The 20,180-nt window shown below is 49.8% G+C and overlaps 1 protein-coding gene across 9 annotated transcripts in view; it reads right to left on the bottom strand.

The window, feature by feature from the left end:
* The window catches only part of TNRC18 (trinucleotide repeat containing 18), an 88,809-nt gene that overhangs the window by 23,898 nt on the left and 44,731 nt on the right, over positions 1-20,180 (bottom strand). For 6 of the 9 annotated variants that reach the window (XM_026650589.2, XM_026650587.1, XM_026650590.1 and 3 more), the window contains 12 exons: positions 17,835-17,937; positions 16,868-17,073; positions 16,389-16,535; positions 14,893-15,077; positions 13,725-14,148; positions 12,224-13,174; positions 11,362-11,537; positions 9,592-9,728; positions 9,098-9,226; positions 6,810-6,984; positions 5,386-5,749; positions 1,322-1,594 (listed from right to left, as the gene is read on the bottom strand). In XM_026650589.2, coding sequence (XP_026506374.1) covers positions 1,322-1,594; positions 5,386-5,749; positions 6,810-6,984; positions 9,098-9,226; positions 9,592-9,728; positions 11,362-11,537; positions 12,224-13,174; positions 13,725-14,148; positions 14,893-15,077; positions 16,389-16,535; positions 16,868-17,073; positions 17,835-17,937 — 3,270 coding nt within the window. The remainder of the gene's footprint in view (positions 1-1,321; positions 1,595-5,385; positions 5,750-6,809; positions 6,985-9,097; positions 9,227-9,591; positions 9,729-11,361; positions 11,538-12,223; positions 13,175-13,724; positions 14,149-14,892; positions 15,078-16,388; positions 16,536-16,867; positions 17,074-17,834; positions 17,938-20,180) is intronic. The other 3 variants (XM_026650591.1, XM_026650592.1, XM_026650593.1) reach the window with 2 other exon arrangements.

Genomic DNA, 20,180 nt, shown 5'->3' with positions numbered 1-20,180 from the left:
TTCTTTTGGGAATTGAGCTTCAAAATTCCAGGGCTCATTAAAATGACTTTGCCCCCCGTGATTATTATTTAATGAGTGTGTTCTAAAAGAGAAACCACCTTGTGTCTCTTGAGGAAAAGTTTCGTGGGACCTCTTTTCCCACTTAAGAGCTAACAGCGGGCAGACAATAAGCCAAATATTTTGGAGTTGGGGTGGGGAATCAAAGGAGGAATCAAATTCAGTGCACTAATTTCCACATACTTGAGCATTTGTGGGTTAAAGTACAGGATCTGAAAAATTTATAACCCATAAAGATTTTTTTCCCTAAAAATGTGCTCTGTGTGTGTGTGTGCGTGTGTGTATATATTATATATATATATATTATATTATATATATATATAAGAAAAAAATCTTTGAGTTTTAAATATTGTAGACCATACACTAAGCCACCCTTTTGAAGCAGAAAGATAAATAATATCAATAAATAAATTATTAATATTTTAGGATCTGCCTCAAAAGATTCTATTAGGAAAAAAATAGAATGAACAACCTATGCAAAATATAAATGAAATTAAAAGCGGGGCGGTGGGGGGGGAGAGAACAACTTATGTTTGTTTCATCCTGGAAAATGTAGCAAGTGCCAATGCAATCAGGGATATTTGAATAATAGAGAGCGCCCAAGACTATGTTAATTCCAGTTCTACTTGGTGGGAGTGGGGGAAGGGGTAGGCAGAGCGGGATGAAGTGGAAGCGGCATTCTAAATCGCCTAATAAGAGACACAGCAAGAGAGACAAGGTACACAGGTTTAGTTAAAAATGAACTCGATATGTTTAATAAAGCTTGGTATACCAAATCGCAGTACAAACATCACGTCACACACCCACACAACAGAATCCCATTATAAACCAAACCGCTCCTTCCAAACCTCTACAAGGCCCAGGCCAATAAAAATAATATAAATTTTTTAAAAAATAATATCATGGTGGTGGCAGCGGCAGCAAGGAAAAGAGGGAGGGGGGAACGGAAGGGAGGAAGGGTAAGAGGAAAGCTGGGGAAAGGTGGAGCCTAAAATCCAGTTGATATAAAAGCTCTAAAAGAGCCAGCCAATAATAATATCACAATGATACAAGTATAAAAAAAAATAAAAAATAAATGATAGTGATAAAGCAGCCTACGCTGCCAAGGACAAAGATGGCCGCCCCTACTTTGACCATCAAAGATGGCGGACCTCAGTGTTGCCATCTCTCTCTCTCTCTCACACACATACACTCTCTCTCTCTCACTCTGCAAACATGGAAGATAAGTGTTGTTTTTGTTTTGTGTTTGTTATAATCTAGTAACCTTGATCGAATGAGTCCTCCGAAGAGTCACTGAATGAAGATCCAGTCTCCCGAAGCAGCAAGCAAAACTGCTGCTTGCTGCTTGCGGCCTGTTTAGATTTCAGAGTTCTAGTGGTAGGCATGCCCCTCTTGGCTGGCTTGAGACCTCCACCTTGCTTGCTGCTCTTTTTGGCCCCTATGCTGTAGAGACTAGGTGGCCTCGCTTTGGAGCTGGATGGAGACTGCAAAGGCCACTCGTCCTTCAGGGATTCATCATCTTCTTCTGAGTCCGTATCTGCAGTCAAAGTAGTTTTTAAATAACATTAAGTCAATTAACTTTCTTGTGGCTTTTTTTTATTGTCTTAAATAGTGACAGTTCAGTGCCCATGAAAACGAGAGACTGAAAACGCTTGCCAGAGTGGATCAGATGCTGTGGGGAGCCAATGCAGTGCAAGCTTCCCCTCAATGGCTCTGATGATGCACCTCAATTCTAGCTGCCTATTGCAGTCCTAAGCCATCATTACTTTGTGATTTGGTATGAAGGAACCAACATAAAATAATAATAATTTTACAAGGTCTCTACACAGACCTTTCAGAAGTCAGCACTCTCTGTCCAGGACAAACTTTATAGGTCTTTCCTTATTTTAAGCTAGAAGTCTTGAGCTGTTTTAGATTTAATCTACGAATGGAAAAAACTCATTACATTTGTGAGAACTAGCCTTTGCTCAAAATTTCATCCAGTTAAGAGTATGCTGTTCAGCAGACTCATTGTGTGCTGGGCAAAGGGGGTTCTGAAAAGCTCCAACCTTCTTAAAGCATTCGGCTTTGAAAAATGCCAACGCCCAACTGCATAATGTTGGAAGTTGGGGGAGGGGAATCTTCTTAAATCACAAAGGGATTCGTTAGTGGTATTCTGCTGCTGACACTCTTACTATGGCATCCCTATTCCTTAGCAAAGAAATCTGCAAGAGAAGCACAGATATTCGTCCCCCAAATTGCTCCTGGAACTCCCCACCAATGTAAAAATCCAGTTTGATTTTTGTAAAAACAACAAAAAAATCTCCAGTGCATACATCCATTCAGAACTGACTGGTGCCAAGAGTCAGACGGGATGCATTAGTCTGTACTACAGGGTGATGAATATACCTTGCCCCGATCCTTATTTGTACATGAATCCAGACCCCATGAAGGTATTTTGACATAACAAACCAGGAAACAATAGGGATAGCACACACCACATCTGCTGATTGGTGGATTGATTGATCAATCATTGTTCAAATTGCATGGTGCAATACTTGGAGCGAGGCCTCCATTGTGAGCTATGTTGGAGTGACACCAAAGGGGGCGGCGCTTTTGGAGTTCTTCCTCAGTCTCCGTGATAAACTCTGCTTTGGCTGGATTACTATGTTTTACACAGCTGACATTTTCCCATGGGCACATAATGCCGAGATGTTGTCCAATATTTCCACACAGTATCTGATGAGTGGAGCAACAAAGTATTTGGTACCCAACGGAGCCAATAAAAGTGGATTTGAACCGTTACATCCCTACTCATGAATGCACCATTAATTCCAAAGTGTAATGAACGCTATAGTGGGGACAGTTCCAACTGGTTAGACTCAGCAGCTGCTTTCCAGTCGCAGTCCTGCTCATGCATCATTCTTCATTTTAGGGTGTGGGGAATGTCTAGGGGTCTTGAGTCCTTTTAAGACTCTAGGTAAAAATCAGGAGGTTGGAGCAGGATATGGAAGGGTCTGGCACCATTACCACTTATCCTTCTCTGAGATAAGAAACCTACCCACCTCCCTGGTTATAGGCAGGTCTCTGACACACAGCAAAAAGACACCTATGGACACTCATCTTGCCCTCAAATCTGTGTCATACTGAAGTGCAAAAATCTGGTGTGCAGTCCCTTGTTAAGGAGGAGGGGGGGACAAAAAAAAAAAATCACACACTTTCCCTGAACATGGGGCTTCTGTGTCACTGCAGCAGAAGAATTCTACGCTTTGAATGTGGAGCCATTTCACTCAGTGGGTGCTTAATTAATCACCATGTTCCCCACACCGATTTAGAAAGGACACAAATTGACATGCACTGTCATGTGATTCTGTGTGCAATGAAAGTTTAGCAGACAGGAGGAGATACAGGCAAATGCTTCCCTGGAGCGCTGGTTTATAATTCCATGGGAAGGAATTTAGGTACCCAGCACTGGTGCAACTAGAGCAGAATATCTGCCTCACCTCTCCAGGCCAAGAGCCAAACTCCCCAGACATAACAATGCCATCTGCCCAAGCTCCTACTTCCATCAACTCATTATGCCTAATTCGGGGGAGCCACTGGGACATTCCTGGCTCAGTAACATATTCCAGGGAAAACAAGCTGCTCAGTAGATAGTGCATCATTGTCAGCAGGAGGCTGTAAGAGGCATTGCCTTCTAGAGGCTATAGGCGCTACCCCTTTACTTTGCCACTTAAATGGCCAATTTTATTTAACATGCTTATTTCATTAGAGAACTGTTAGAATCTCCTTCTCCATTAGTGGGATCTCTAGATACTGGTGAACAAGGATATACATTTGTCATGCACATTCAACCCTACAGGACTTTGATAGCTGCATAACAGTAAAATAAATTTACTTTCAAACCTTAACAAAAAATTAAGCACACATGATTTTGACCAGCTCCCTAAGAAGTCCCCCAAACCAAGGAGGCCTCTGCCCCCCATCCCACCAAGACTTCTGTCTGAGCCATCAGTGACAGTGTCCCGCCCTAGCTTTCCTTATTTTTGGTGGCATCTTTTCCCCACTTCCAATGGCACCAGATAGCAAGCAAAGGAAATTGAGATCCTGTTGCTTTCTCAGACACCCTCCCCACCTCCCCTTTTCTCTTGCCCCGTGATGACTATTTTTGCTTCTTATCCAACATAAAAGTGGACAGCAGTCAGACAATTAAGACCAGCAGCAAGACAGTGAAGTCCTTGCCAGGGAATGACCTGAAAGGGGAGGATTTATGAGAGTCTGATGGCTAGGCTGGTTCCACTCTCATAGCTGAGAGCACCCTGTCCCCTTTGGGCAGTAACGTTTGGCATGAGCGTAGAACGTTGTTCACATATGCCCAGGGCTAACCGTAGGTGTATTTATTCCCTAGGCAATAACAAGTGCTGCCCGCCTCCTCGGAGCAGTTTTCTCACTCATTGTTCCCTTTCTCCCACCAACCCAACCCCATCTTCAGTCTGTGGCCTTTTCTCTTCCAAAGGGTGTCCCTAGCTCCTCTTAGTTGTAAGCATGAGGAAACTTCCTTCCCAAAGCCAGAATCTTTTGCATCAGCTGCAGCACTGCTTCAAAAAGGGGGAGCTGCAGACAACATAATAGATTCTGGGGTACAAATGAGACCTGATGATGCCTGGGGCAGACAGCTAGGCAGGAACACGGAAATGTGTTTAGAGGAGACCAGGGACCAAGTGGCCAGAAGGGACAAGCTTGTTAATGACCACAGAATTCTCAGTGCTATCCCAGCACCGTCTTATATAAGTTGCCTTTGACAGCTGCCTCCTTAGCATATACCTATGGTCAACCCTACATAACCCCCTAAAAACAAGGTGATAAGTCAACTACTAGTCAACCCCTGGAGCAGAAACCCTGAAGACCGGTCTTGCAGATGAACGGAGAGCACATAACAGCAAAGAAAGCAGGGATACATGGCAGGTGTAGCCCAAAGGGAGAGGAACATTCAGGACTTAGACAGTCCGTAGCTCCAGATGCAAATGGTGTATTTCCCTGCTTTATAAAGTCAGCAGAACCCAATATAGGCAGAACAGCCAGCATGAGACGTGCAATATGCTCTCAGTAGTCACTGCTTTTGGAACGAACGACACCTCACACTCCCCACCACGATGCAAACTCACTCCAAACAAGCACCAAGAATCTGCCCGGTCAGCTATACAGTCAGCTAAGGAGGAGGTGACTTTTTCACAGGAAAGCAAAATTAGATCCATCTCCAATCGACCTGAGATGCTGTCACTTAAAGGCTAAAAGCTCCCACAAAGCCCAAGAACCATTCACAATAGAGAGAAACCAGAGGTTACTTACTATAGGAGTAGCTGCTAACTTCCGATATTGCTGGTGAATGGGAAACCTTCAGCTGACCTTTGACCTTTAACCCCACCTCCATCTTCTTCATTTTGGTGGCCATTTTGTTTTTACCTTCCTTGACACTTTTCAGTGCCAGGCTCAGGCTCTTGGCCAGGTTTCTCTTCTCATCCTTGCCCGGCAGGTGCTCGTGGGGAGACAGATATCTGCTGCCGCCTCCACTCGTTTTCTGTTTCCCTCCAGAACAGTCTGCAAACTTGAAGGGAGATTTGAGCTTGTCCTGTTTGGTGAGAGACAGGGCCTTGTCGAGCTTGCTTGCCAGCTGCTCCTGATCTGACGCCACCTTCTTCTTCTTGATCTTCAGCTGCAGAGGAGGGAGAGAGCATGGCCCCATATGAATACCCCCCAGCCTTGACTCTCCCGATGAACCTGACTTCGGTTCATTGGACACTCCAAAACAACAAGGCCTAGTAAGGGACGACTTAACCCCTTTGTTGTCGTAGCCGGCTGTGGCCTCCGCTGTTTCCTTCTCCCTCCGCACAGTCTCCTTAGGGTTGACGTTCCAAGGGCATTTCCATGGGGATGTGCCACACACAGGGGGGTACAGAAAGTATGCTTTGCCTTGTGGTACCTAGTACCAGGCATACCACAATCATGAGGTTTTTAAAAAAATTAATACAACATTTTGGATTCTTTTTATTTGCCTTCTGAATTTTGAACCGTCAGTGTACACTCAGGGCATGTATCCAAGCTTTTTTCGACAGGCACGAGGGCCAAAAACTGACTTATTTTTTAAAATGACAGCTGAGAGTCTTGGGTAATCACTTGACTCCAGGATCGAGGGCTTTCAGAAAAACACCAAATATCATGAGACTCGTGATGCAATTGTGAGAGCTGGCAATGCTGTTATATTTTAACCATGTCAGTATTGCCTTGCTGCTTCAAAAGATGTTTAATTTAGTCAGTTAATAGCAGTACTAATTAAAGTAACTGTGCGGGCAGCGATATTATACTGACTAGGTGTAATGGACTTTGCATTCGGCCTTGAGGAACACATCGCTCCAACAGGAACACAAAGAACCTCTTGACAGTGGTGCATACTCATATTATTTATACAGGAGCAGCTACAAACTTCAGCTGAGATTGGGGACGCCTTTTGCTAGGTCCACATACACGTAGTCTGAGACGGCCTGTGCCACAAAGAGCATTCGATCTACACAGGCAAGACAGGCCAAGGGTGGGAGGGGAAATGGTGGCTCAGGGAGGTGAAGTGATATCCCCAATATCACACAACAAGGCAGTAGCAGAGCTAGGAACAGACCCCCACAAGCCTCCAGAATTCCAAGCCAATGCCCCATCCATGAGACCGTGCTGCCTCTTCCTTTAGAACACAGCTTCCCCCCCACCACCACAAAAGTACTGACCTCATTTGAAAAGCTCGCTGCTGCATCATGTTCATCCCAGCTCTGGTTCCTCCCTTTCATTTTCCCACCACTGCTGTCTGCATCCTCGTCCTCCTCAGGGGGAGCCCCTTTGTGCCTCTTCTTCATCCCCTCGCCAGTCTCAGAGTCTTCGGACAGCAGCAAGGACTTGCTCACTCTGCAAGCCAGGTAAAGGATTGGTCACTGAGATCGCCCTTCCCTCCTTGCACACCACTAGCAAACACTGAAGTGTGGTCCGCTCCCCCGTTAAAGATGCTCATGGGTCACCTGGGGCTATATCCTCAGCTTGGGTAAATCCACTGGCTTCAATGGAGCTACATCAACTTACACCAGCTGAGAATCCGTCCCATTGTCTGTTTAACAGACATGCCAGTGAGCTCCCTTTGCATTCTCTGGAATATCAGCACAAGTCAGAGATCTGTATGCCTGTGAAGTGGTGGAACCCACTCACTGGGCTGGATAACGCGCTGGAAAAAAGCTGCAGAGAATCATCTGCTCTGGTTAGGACCAGGAGAAGAAGAATGGATGAGACAACCATGTAGGTCTTTTCCCACCTCTAATTTTTAAGATTCTGTAGATCTAAGGAGTCTCCCATTTCCCAGAACTTGAAAGGTGTCGTACTGGCTGCATCCAGATTGAGATGCTGGCTCTTGAGCACGTGGGAGATGAGCATTTTAGCAAGGAGTAGACAGCAAAGCGAAGATAAAAACTAACTTACAAAGGGGTGGGAGGGAACGTCTCAGGCAGAGAGACTAACTAGTATACAGAATAGTTAATCCACTTTCCTAGACTGTCCCTCTCTAAAAGTAACTTGCAGCCTGATTCTTCAATCTCTTTCCAAGCTCTGGGGGAAAGGAGAGGGGAAAGAGTAGGTGAGACAAACAGGACAGGTCTCATTGCTCCCCATCTGGTTTCAGCAGTTAGCTGATGAATGGAGATGGAGAGGTGAGTCAATGGTTAAAGAGCCACTGCCAAGCCTTCATGAAACTACCCTGCCGCTGTCTGTAGTTCCCCATCATTGCCAATTACCACCTAAAGATTTAGAGGCAAAAAAAAAAAAAAAACCTGCCTCCTTCCTACTAAGCCTCCTGATCCAGCCCATGGCTGCCATGTCTGTGAAATCACCGATGCCGCAGAGCACCCTCATTTCCCAGAAGTAGTAAACAGCAGCTTTTCCCCTCACCTCACTTCCTCTGCTAACCCCCAACCCAAAACCAAACCAACACCACTTTACAAGATCAGGCTAGCTGAAGCCAGTTGCATGCATGGCTTAGCTTCCAGGGCAAGGCTTCCACACAGTTCCCATGACGACTGGCCCCAATGGAAATGCACGCACAAGAAAACTCCAGACACCTGTGGACATCCCAAGCCTTTCCAACCATCAAAGCCCAGAAGCAAAATACTAAGGAGGCAGATTTTCAAAGGCATGTGAAAGTCGATGGGAGTTAGGCACCTAACACCCCTTTGTGCCTTTGAAAATATCTTCTCAAGACAACGCAGAGCTTGGGAAGCCAGCTCATGCCGAGCTACCACTGTGAGAGACTCAACCAGCGACAACAGGTGGGGCAGAGAAATATGGTCAATGGGGCTTTGCGCAAGGTGTCCAAATAAACCTGTTGGGCTTGCAAAGAGTGGGCACCACAGGAGAGGGTGATGCTGACACCAGGAAAGAGAGCACCCAGACCAAACCATTTCCCACTGACTAGGGACCAGGGAAGACAGCAGAAGCCCAGGAGAAAAGCCCCAGGAAGAGAATGCCGCAGAACAGAAGTCATTCGGATTCGTGAAAATCATTCTCATCAAACTCATTAGCGTCACTCTAGATGGACATTCATTGGATTGCAGTGGCGCCTGGATGGCCACAGTGTGCTAGTCACTGTACAGAACGCATACAAAGACACAGCCCCTGCTTCGGGCAGCTCCTCTCACTGTCCGCCTGCCCCACTCTTCACTTGGCTCAGCGTTCCACAGAACCCTTCCATTGCCTGCTCACTCTGCGCCATCAGGCGTCTCCTCCCCGAGGGGCACCAGACACACACTACCAACGTGACGCCGTGCCAGCCCTCCTGCTACAGCGACAGGCGCACGCCGCCACAGGGGGCTAGATACACACTTCTACCACAACGCCACGCAGTGACCCTGCTGCCATAGACGCGCCCTGCCAGCACAACACCACGCAGGGACCCCCCGCTGCGTCCGAAATGCCGTCCCCAGGTCGGACGTGGTGCAACAACCCTGACATTCCCATCTTCCCCGCGTTCCAGCCTTACTTTCCGCTCTTGCTGTCACTCTTCCCTCTCTCCTTAGGGGGCAACAGAGCGCTTGATCCATGCTTCCTCTTCCTGGGCCTTCCAGGGCCTCTTCTTGCCAAGCTTCTACTTTTCTCGTCATGCTTTTCCCTTTAAAAAAACCACACGCTTGACTGTTAGCCAAGGCAACAGCAAAATAAAACGAAATCCATTACACCACCAAAAGCCAACCCAGAACCGTTGTCTGGCACCAAACTGCTAAGCTGAGCCGTGAAATCCAAGGTTCCCTAACAGGGTCGCCCACCGACCACCAGTACCCGAGACTCCAAGCATGCCCAGTTGCATTCATCAGTGGTCGGGTTGCCTTTTTACTAGCCTAGGAGCGCTTTGCAAAGCTTTGGCAGACGCATCATTGGAGGGGAGGTGGGGGAAAGAGAATGTTCTCCTGGGCCCGGAGGCAGAGAAGTTGCCCGGCCAAAAAAAAAAAAAAAAAAAAAGCCATCTGTGTGACTTACTCGGAGTCTCTGCGCCGCTGCAGCTTTACCAGCTCCCTCTGCTTCTCCTTGTAGCGCCGCTGCAGCTCTGCCAGCCTCATCCTGTAGTCCAGCTCCATAGCGTCCATGTTCTCAATGGCAGACTTGATGGAATACATCTGGGGTGGGAAGGCGAGACAGGCAGAGGTGGTGAGGGGAAGAAGGGATGCAGATGCCAGCCACAAGACTAGAATGGGTGTGTTATTGCTTCCCAATCCCACGGCTCAGCAAGGGACAAGATGTCCCACTGGTGCAACCATTTAGACAGCTAGTGGCATATAACCTGCAGAAGGGAAGGGACCTACCTCATTTTATCACTGGCAGGAGAGTCATATTTCAAACGGAGGTTGCATACTAACCTTCGAGGGAAGGAGCTTTAACAAGCTAGCTGGCTGGCCAGGTTGCCTCGTAGCAGTGCTCTGTACTATCATGTGGAGACCCTGGTGAAATTCCTACTCTCCAGGTGAGTAGGAGCTGCAAGTCCTGCAGAGGCAGCTTGGCCAGCCCCTGGGAGCAAGGGGTCACCACTGCTGAGCAGTGAGTCCCTTCCAGCTGATAAAGGGGCAGAATAGACAGGACCTAAACTGAGCCACTTCCCCATCCTCCTTGGTTGGAAAGGTGCAGGATGCAATGTAGGGCCTGGAAGGGGGGTGCCTTCCTCCGCTCCAGGACACAGCTCTAGAGTCATTCCAAACCAGTTGATTTTTTTTTTTTTTTTTTTTTTGTGGTTTAACATAATAATATTAAATGTTTCAGGGCAGATGAATGAGCGACTTCAGGAAAGTGACCCTAAGGCCAAAGCCTCCCAGCTAGGGTGGGATTTGCAGGTCAGGCACGAGTGCGGAGGTTCATACACATTCAGCAATTTCTCACTTGGTGCCGGAGATTTCAGGCTCCTGTTCTGCTAGGAGACATTGAGGCACCAATGACAGCCTGTATTTTTTTTTTTATTCTTAAGTGAGAAGGCCAGAGGGCTGGATAAACCAATGAACTCTTTCTCCTCTATGTCAGATTTAAATACAGCTCAAAACACAACCAACCTTAAAGCACGTAGCTACCTTTTGCTGGGGGAATGTCCTTGGGCGTTCTGCCTCTAACCCTAACCTTCTGGGTGCTAAAGAATCTGCAACTCCATCTCCAGGGAGGGGAAGCCTGCCACCATCTTTGTTTGTCCCCACAGCCAAAGAAACAGCATAAGAGCTTCTCCTGCTGGCTCTGTATTACAAATACTGTCTCTAAAGCTGTGTCCCTCCCAGGGCCGGCTCCAGGCACCAGCTTAACAAGCAGGTGCTTGGGGCGGCCAAGGGAGAGGGGCGGCACCTGCAGCAATTCGGGGGCGGCAGGTCCCTCACTCCCTCTAGGAGCGAAGGACCTGCCGCTGAACTGCTGCCGCCGATCGCGGCTTTTTATTTTTTTTTCTTCCCCCCAATTGCCGCCGCCAGTCGCAATCGCAGCTTTTTTTTTTTTTTTTCGCTTGGGGCGGCAGAAATGCTGGAGCCAGCCCTGGTCCCTCCCTGCTGAGATCAGTGATGCTGACACACAAACAAGGAATGAAATTAAATCACACCACATTGACTTTTGCTCAGCTACAAACACAGGAGGGCTGGGCAGGGGGAAGGTCTAGGTTTGCCAGACTGAGAAGGAGAACGTCAATAGGGAAATACAACATTACGTGAATGACGAGTGGCGAGAGGAGGAACATTTAGGTAGGTTCACAATGTCCTGTCAAGCTCAGCAGGAAGAGCTACTTACGGGTTCATCTTTTTTTTGCATCCAGCTGTACTTTTTGTTGGGGTTCAATTCTCGAGGCAGCCGGATGGTTTTCAGACTCTCCATAAAGGGGGCTGACAGAACCTCCATTAGCACATGGGTGCTGGCAGCTAGCAAGCTCTCCAGCGTCGGTCGGACCAGGCAGTTCTCTGGACCTGCTTAGGAGAAAGTTCAGGATTTAGCATTCAGCGAGGGCAAGTGCACATCTCCCATAGGCATCAAAGAGGCCAACATCCTCTTCTCTGCCTTATCACTTCTTCAGCTGCCTCACTGCCACCCTGACCTACCCCTGAGATCTAGCCTGTTACAACCCACTCGCAGGATACTCAGAAACCTTCCAGCTGGTGGGAGGCTCAGTTTCCCCTCTCCCCAGAAGCTACTGGAGGCAAGATCCCCTCAAGATCCACTGGAATCTCTTTGCAACGAGAGTCGTTTTGAGCGGTAGGAGCTCATTATGCAGAAGACTGAATGGCTGCAGAATCCATTGCTGCCAAGAGGGAGCACCAAGAGCATATGGGTGAAGTGCACCTTCACTTTTATACCATGTAGTCTCCATACTGTAACCTGTGCAGATACAGGGAAGAACAGTTCAGACACCACCCACATCTAAGCCTCTTGGAGCAGGATTCCCAACTCAGTCTAGAGCATCAACAATAAAGGAAGCTCACGGCAGGAGCATTGTGGAGTTGCTGGCCATGACCCCACAGTTAAGGCTGAGGATAGATATACATCACACACCTACCCAGAGGGGATTCTGTGTATGGAGGCAGCACTAGCTGCTCTGGCAGACCCAGGTCCCCAGCCTCTGCATGGGTAGGAGACACAGCACACTTTCCGAACTCACTTTGAATTTCCTGCTTCCTCTTCTCCAGTTCCAGCTCTGCTATTTCACTCAGCAGAGTGATCCCCTGCAGGAAGGAGTGCTCCAGGGACAGGCCGGGCGACACCTCCAGGTTTACCCGGGCTTGTGTTATGCCATTGCCAGTTGTCAACAAGGAACAAGCCTGAGGCAGCTCTGTGGCAGCCACTAAGGCATTCATGCCGGCCAGTGGGTCGTCTGGCTTGATGTCCAGAGCTGGGATTTGACAGGATATCGCCTCATCTGCGTACGAGGAGATCTCCGACCCCTGCCGCCCCTCATCCGAAGGCAGGCTAGGAAACTCTCCCCCCTGGGGCGAGTCGCTGCTCTGCAGTTCCATGGCTAGAGAAGGCTCCTCTCTCTGGGGTGCCAGGTCCAGCCCAGGCTGCTCGCTATCCGGGTGTGGTACTGAGTCATCGTAGTCCATATGCACAGAACAGGTTTCCGCCCCGCTCCCAGCTTCAGCCCCGGCCTCCGTTTCTGCAGGGCAGGCTGCTACCTGGTACGCTTGTTGACAGTTCTGGAGGGCCTCTTGGTCCTGCTCCAGAGCTCTCAGAGCTTCACCTTGGTGCAAGAGGAGGTTGCAACTGTCCACACTCTGTCCTGGGACAGCACTGGAGGCGGCCGCGTTCAGAGCCTCTATATCCTGCTCGCAGATAGCTCCCTGGCTTTCGTCCAGTTCTACTTCCATTTTCACCCGGTCTTCCAAGGACTCCTCTTCTGCCGTAGTCTGAATAGGCTCTAGCATTTTGGATGGAGACAGGCGGATGGGCTTGACCTCTGGAGAAAGCTCCATGTGCTCAGACCCTTCTGCAGGCAGCGGGACATCGGGAGCCAGGCCATCCGCATCAGAGGCTGCGGTGGGCTGAAGGAGGTAGGGATAATGTCGTCCGAAGGAGGCAGGAAGGGACTGGAATGGATATCCCGGTGGAATCTCTGCAAGAGACCCAAAGGAATACAATACAAAGTGACTGGTGCCAGTGGGGCTCATCCCCCAGGGCAGGTTCTCGATTACTCAACTTCACCCTTGCCAACCCCTATCCGTTCTCAGTGGCTGTTGCTTGCTGAACTTTCCTTCTGCCCAAGATGTCACCCTCCACCAAGGATGCAAGACCAAAAGATTCACCCAACCCATTCCTGGGGCGAGAGGAGACTTCAGCCTCCACTCTGCCCATGCTGGGCTCCTCCCTACTGTTCCCCCAATAGACTGCAACCGTGAGGAACTAACCCCTCCCAAGGAAAGACGAGAATGCAAGATACAGGACCATGGCTCCAGGCTTCCCCACAGTGCTGTGTCACACATCAATCCTAGCACCACGCTTGCCAAAGTGCGGATTGGTCCTTTCACATTAGCCCTTCCTTTAAAAAGGCCCTACCTGGTCTTCTCTTGGGGAGGGTTTGAGGCAGGAAAGAGCCAAGGAGAGAAGGAAAGAAAGCGAGCCGGGCACAAACAGAAGGAGGCTCTTCCAAAGCAGGGCTTTCTTACCTGGGAACAAAGTCTGGAAAGGACTGGGAGCCTCTTTTTCCAGTTCCAAGTCTTTCTTCTCCACGTTCTCAGGTACCTCTTCTTTTGGAGGGATGGCAGGGGCAGGGGGCGGAGAGGCAGGGGGCGGGCTGGAAGGGTGGGAGCTTGGGGTGGCAGGATAAGAGTAGGCCGGCTGCGTAGGTGGTTCCTCCATCTTTTTGATAACCTCAGCTTTGAGCACAGATACAGGCGAGGCCCTGGGAGACAGGGGAGGTGGACTCACGGCCTTGCTGTAGGAAGTGGAGGTGCTTGGAGACAGAACAGGTGGCTTTCGGTGCAGCAGCCCTGACGTGGATGAGGAAAGGCCTGATTTCACATTGTCCAGGCTCCGTTTAGTAACCTTCTCTTCCATGTCTGCTCGCTGCTCATTTACTTTTAACCTCTCCTGTTGCAAAAAACAGAGACGGGCGTCAGGAGAGGATGTTTCTTAGGGTATCAGGTTAGAATCTACAAAGCAAAAAGGTCCTACAAGACTAAACAAAACCAGAAGCAGGACTTCCTACAAAAGGGAGCCTGCACAGTCAGAGCTGGAGATGCAGGAACAGGACCTGGGAATGGTCCTCTGCAAAAGGCAGGTGGAAGGTCTGGCAGGAGATACCTGTAGGGAGCAGAGGTAAATGCTTTGACAGGAAGAGGTTTTTAGGAGAGGCCAGGCAGCAGGTCTGTGGCCTGACTTGTGATTTTTGAACACTTGAGGTTGTAATACTGGTCCTGGGTCTCAGGAAGGAACTATCCAGTGTATGAAAGCTTTGTTTAGAGCAGAGTCAACACTGGAGCATTTTGTAAGATGACAATCTGAACTTCTGTTGCTGCTAGAAGCAGTACTGGCTGGTGAGCTGACCCCCTGGCTTACATGGCCCCAATCCAAAACCCTACATCCAAACACCTCCACCTTCAGGGGTGTTCAAAATCTGAACTTGGCTCTTTAGAACATGCCAAATGCCCCCAGAACTTGAGGTTTCCTTAGGGACTGGGAATTACTAAGGAGATCTCTTCCTCTGAATGCTGGGGACACACACACAAAGCAGGCAGGTCGCTGATGTTTGCTCGCCCAAGAACATAGACTTTGTGGTTGGTCCACTTTAAAACAGGGGAGTCCCCCCTGCTTGCCACAGCCCTTAGAACATACCACCAGCTGCGCATTCCTCTGGAGCTCCATGGCATGGGCAGCTTGCTGCTGCAGGATGTACAACTCATGCTGCCGGAGCAGTTGCTGATGAGACAGCAGCTGGAGCTGGTGAGCGTGCTGGAGGGTGCTTCTTGTAGGAGGGTACATCGCAGGCCAGAGAGGGGGAGTCCGGTCCATCAGTTCAGCTAGGGAACAAGGGAAGACACAAAGGCAATCGCAACCATGTTGTTAAAATGGACAGAACCTGAGTGCATAGAGCAGCTATAGAGGTGGGTTTAATATTCGCTGTAGATGTATGTTGTGCTCCCTCCCCAGATTGCATGGTGATTAATTTAATAGCGCACACAGAAATGCAAGTAACTCCCCCTCTAATTCTCCCCTCACACACACTCCCCTGCACCCCACCACATCTAGGCAATACCCAACACAAGGGTCTTGGCCCTGCCGGAAAGGCCAGCAAACCTCATCTGTGTCGGACCAGTGGGGCAAAGGAAGTTCCATAGTTGAGCCTCCTACTCTTGAAGGTTCCATGGCGCCATCACACTTGCATTTAAATCTAGCAACTGTTAGCTTGAATGCCCCCAGCTGACGTCAACTATAGTCTCTCAGACAGCCGGGCCCCAAGCCTCACAGGGCTTTACAAGAGAAGCCAGTGTCGTAGTTGAAGAACTGGTGTAACATATTTGCAACTGCTGGAATAATTTAACAAGCAGACAGTTGAATCCCACCCTGGCTGTAGCTTTACAGCCTCTGCAGAACACTGCCAGACGCAGCACTGGTGGCAAATCTTTCCCCAGGCTCTGCAGCAGTTTCTGGGACAGGTATTTTTCCCCGTTCCCAAGCTATTATCGAGGGAGCTTGTGGAATCCCCATCATCACTGGAAGATTTTAAGAACAGGTTGGACAAACACCTGTCAGGGCTGGTCTAGGTATACTTGATCCTGCCTCAGTGCAGAGGGCTGGACTAGATGACCTCCTGAGGTCCCTTTCAGCCCTACATTTCTATTATTCTATGGTCCACAGATCTCCCACAGCCTGCAGAGCCCATCCTGCTGGGCCACAGAATGGACCATTTTCAGAACTGAGCGACAGGAGACTGTCAAGCTGGGAAAGGAGATGGTCTACAAGGCTTGTACAAAGCTGTCCAAAGAATTAATAGCCGGAGAACTACCTCCATGCTGCCCATCAACGTACCAGTGCCGCGCAGCTTCACCACCAGCGCCCCCCACCTCAACAAAACCCACACATCCTGCCCTAGAATTTTATTCTTGAAAAACTTACTACGGGGAGGTGCCAGGGAGCGCCTTCTGGACAGACATCTACCATTTGAGCCTTGAGTGAAGGTTCTAAACTCCAGTATCTCTTACTAGATACTGGACGTGTACGCTCATGGTCTGTTACCATGGATAGACCACATCCCTTGTTCTGTCCCCACTGAGCTTTGGGTTATCTTCCTTCAAGACAGGACCCCTGAATCATTATCTTTGTGTGCTTACCGAAGTGCGGCAGGTGCTCGCTGGGGATCACAACTAGCTGCCCGGACTGAGGATCTCTGGCAAACTGGTAGGCAGAAGGGATAGCACCCCCCATGCTAGGGGGGAAGCCTGGAGTCATGCCTTGATGCAAGGATGGGTGGCCAAGTCCTAGAAGGAGAATCATCATCAAAACTTAGGTCAGACAATCAATGAGGGCTCCTGTAAGACATTCATGCACCGGATATCAACAAATGAGGGGACAGGGAGAGAGAAGGGACATTGGAATATCCAGCTGCCCACAGGGACTCAGACGTATAGCACCTACAGGTGCACTCGATACTGCAGGTTATTTTCAGAGAGGCCTTTTCAAGAAACATCCCTCTTGAAATCAGGGCGGTGCCACTAATCACCATGGTCAGTCACAGCGACCCTGTTCCTCTTTTATTCTTATGGGTAAGTCAAGAGCTTCACACAACCCTCCCTCTCCCAGAAAGACTCACCATAGGGATGGCCAGCTAGCCACATGGAAGGGCTGCCCGTCCTGGGTAGCCAGGGGTGAGCTGCCAAATGTGAAGCCGGGTCGGCAGACCAGCGCCCTGCGCCAGTCAGGGTTGGCCCCCCCGTCACCATGAGGTTGGAGTTCAAACCGTTTGTGGCACAGCTGGAGGGATGCAGCCGGGCAAAGTCCGCCAGCTCCTTGCTTTCTCTGGTCATTGGGAGGTTAAAAACAGAAGAGTTAGGGTCAATCTTCGTGCTGGGCGTGTTATGTGGCTAAAGGAACAGACTGAGAAGCACGAGGGATGTCAGTTAGCGATGAACCAGAGCACTGGGGAAGGAGGAGGAGGAGAGCGGATCTGCAGATTACTGGAACCCCCAAGAACCAGTCTTCAAAGTATGGAAGAGAGATGCAAAGGGAGACCAGTAGGACACACACAGTGCCCAGGGGTCCCTTAGAATAAAGAGGAAGGTTAATAGCAGGTTCAGCCTGCATTCCCCACGCTGGTCCTGTTCCTCTGTCAACCCAGAGCTGTCTCTCTCCACCTTGCCTCTCATTTGCAGCAGCCATGGGTTGTGCACCAAGGTCTGGTGGAGTTTCAGTCCTTGCGTGGCAGTTTGAAAGGATCATTTTGTGTGCAGATTCAGGCAGCTCTGGACACACACCCAATGCCTGCAGGTTTGGATGCATTCTAAGCCCCCCCTCTGCACTCCCAATTCCCAGCCCTCTCAAGGCCTGGTCTTTGTCCTTGGGGTCCTAAAGTCCAATGCTCCCTGCTGAACCAGGGGGGAGCTGCACCCTGACTCTGCTCAAACGTGGGTACCTGCCACACTGCTGGTTAAATCCGTGACTTCACTCAAGAGGGTACGTGGCCAGGCACTCAAGCACGATTCGCTAGGTGCATCCCCAAGCCCACATGCTCCGCGAGACGGCCTAGTTCACACCTGAAGGAGCAAAACACAGAACCTCACCTGAGTAGCTTCTCCTGATCTCGCTCCAAACGCCCTGCCAGGAAGTGACTGTCCCTCTGGCGAGTGCGGTCGTCCCCGCAGTCCTCATCTGAGCGGCCATGCCCTAAGACACAAACCATCAGCAGTTAACACCGGTGCTGTCCCTGAAAAGACAAGCAGCTCTCTTCCGGTCTGAGACGTGCCAAGTACTCTCCCCTCCGCACCTGCGTTTCAAGGGCTACCGTCCCCATCTAGTATCTCCAAAGGGTTGCAGCTCTATATAGTTAATAAAATCAGCTGGAGTGATGGGACTGGGAGCAGGGACTTAAATGTATCTGTTGATCAGAGACATGATCAAGATACACTATCTAAATGGGGAGTCTGGGGCTCGGGGTTATTTTCTCACACTATTCCCATCCCAATCCCGTGTGGTTTGAAATATGTACTTTCAAGCAACTGAATTTAGCGACGTTTGTCCTCTGCGCTCTCCCGCTATAATCGTCTGCCAAGGTAAAAGAGAAGGGAGGTAAGTCCAAGAAGAACTGATTCTTAAAGACAAAGTCCAGACTGCATTTCGTTCTATATGATCTGCACAAAGCCCACAACGTCTGCGTGAACTATAGCAGCCATCCTGGGGTCAGGTTCTTTGGCCTGTCCTGTACAGGCGGTCACACCAGATGATCCTAATGGTCCACTCTGGCCTTACAGTCTATAAATCTATGACCTTACACACGCACCCACTCTAATAAAAGCACTCTGTGCCCAACAACATGTGCTGGGGGAGAGAGCTAGGACACAAATACTCCAGAAAAGCAATAGCCATTAGAGAAGCAACAGCCTTGATCTGTTAGCATAGAGCTCTCGTCTCTGCACAGAATCCAAGTGACATGAAAGGGACTCTGCCCAGACACAGGGAGGCGTTGCAGCACTAGGGCCTAGGAGAAGACAGCAAGATCCAATGAGGGACTGGGCCCTTACACTGGGCACTTACACGGATACCAAGAGTACCCAGAGTTCGAACTGCAAGTGCAAACAAAGAGCTAGGAAAGGGATAACCACCTCCTGCTTCAGGGTGTTCGACAATCTCTGTTAGGGATTAGGACGAGACCTTCGTGGGGAGCAGACTGTCCTGCTCTACCGTGGGAATTCTTGCACCTTCCTCTGACAGAGACAGGAAACTAGACGGACCTCGGGGGTGATCCAGTCTGGCAATTCCTGTGTCCCAAGGGTATTTTCAGCTTAGGTGGCTTATATTTTCTTCACCTTTTTCTAAAGCCTTTGCCTCTTATCCCCACCCCCACCCTGCGCTCTCACAAACACACTTCATTATTGCCCTTGCCTAGTACTTTTTGGGGGGAGGGCTGGGAGGTGGGAGTTGGGGGTGGCTAATAAAGCCCATTCCTATTCCCAGTACATCAGGATGATTTAGTTGGTGTTGGTCCTGCTTTGAGCAGGGGAGTGGACTAGATGACCTCCTGAGGTCTCTTCGAACCCTAATCTTCTATGATGCCTCCTTGTTCCCCTGACCAGACACAGGCAGGTCCCTTTTAGCAGGCCCAGCCTTGGCCTTGGCGAGGCCCCACTCACGGCAGCGGTCCAAACTCCTAATAGCTGCCTCCCTTGGAACAGGGCGGCTTGCAGCCATGCTGCACTGCCTCACAGAGCCGCACCTTTGTTCATTTGCATCCCTTTCCCAAGGCCCTTCTGGCTGGGACTGGTGCACCAGGCAGCATCTCTTAACATTAAGTCTACTCTGCTGACAAAGATCCTTTCAAGGGAAAGCTCCGCTGTGTATTTCAGCAGACCTGGACAGTCTGTGTTTTTTAGCTGTCAAGACTCCAATTCCCTCAGCTTCTACTGTCAGGAAGAATATTGTAGTGAAACAACATCTCCCCCACCTCCTCCCCCTGCTTGCTTCCAGTGGGCATCAGGTGGAAAAGCGCACGCCCGATTCTCGAGCATCTCAACCAGCCTTCTCAAGGGGCTTTACATGGGGCCAGCATACGGCTCGAAGCCTGGCTGGACACTGCACTTTATGGACACTAGCTTCCACAGGTCGCTGCTTCCTTGAGCCGGCAGATCAAGCTGGGTGCCAGTTTCTGGCACCCATTAGCCGACCCTTCCCTAGTTTTAATGGCTTCCATACGCTTCTCAAAGTCCGGCCCTGAGGGGGCGAGGCTGGTATGGAACAGAGGCTGAGGTAGCAGCCTCGTGCCCCAGTGAAGAGAGCAGCATCTTCTTTGCTGCCCCTGTGAATGACTTCTCAGAGGACAGAGACAGGCCCCCTCCGAGGTTGAATCCCTCAGGAGCACAGCTTGAGAGCACAGGCCCTGTTGGGACGGGCTGATGGGCAGGGCATTTGGAGCC

Source organism: Terrapene carolina, unplaced genomic scaffold (genome assembly GCF_002925995.2).
Source record: "Terrapene carolina triunguis isolate 2854851 unplaced genomic scaffold, T_m_triunguis-2.0 Scaffold93, whole genome shotgun sequence".
Classification (NCBI taxonomy): Eukaryota; Metazoa; Chordata; order Testudines; family Emydidae; genus Terrapene; species Terrapene triunguis.
This window is presented reverse-complemented; position numbering and strand designations above follow the sequence as displayed.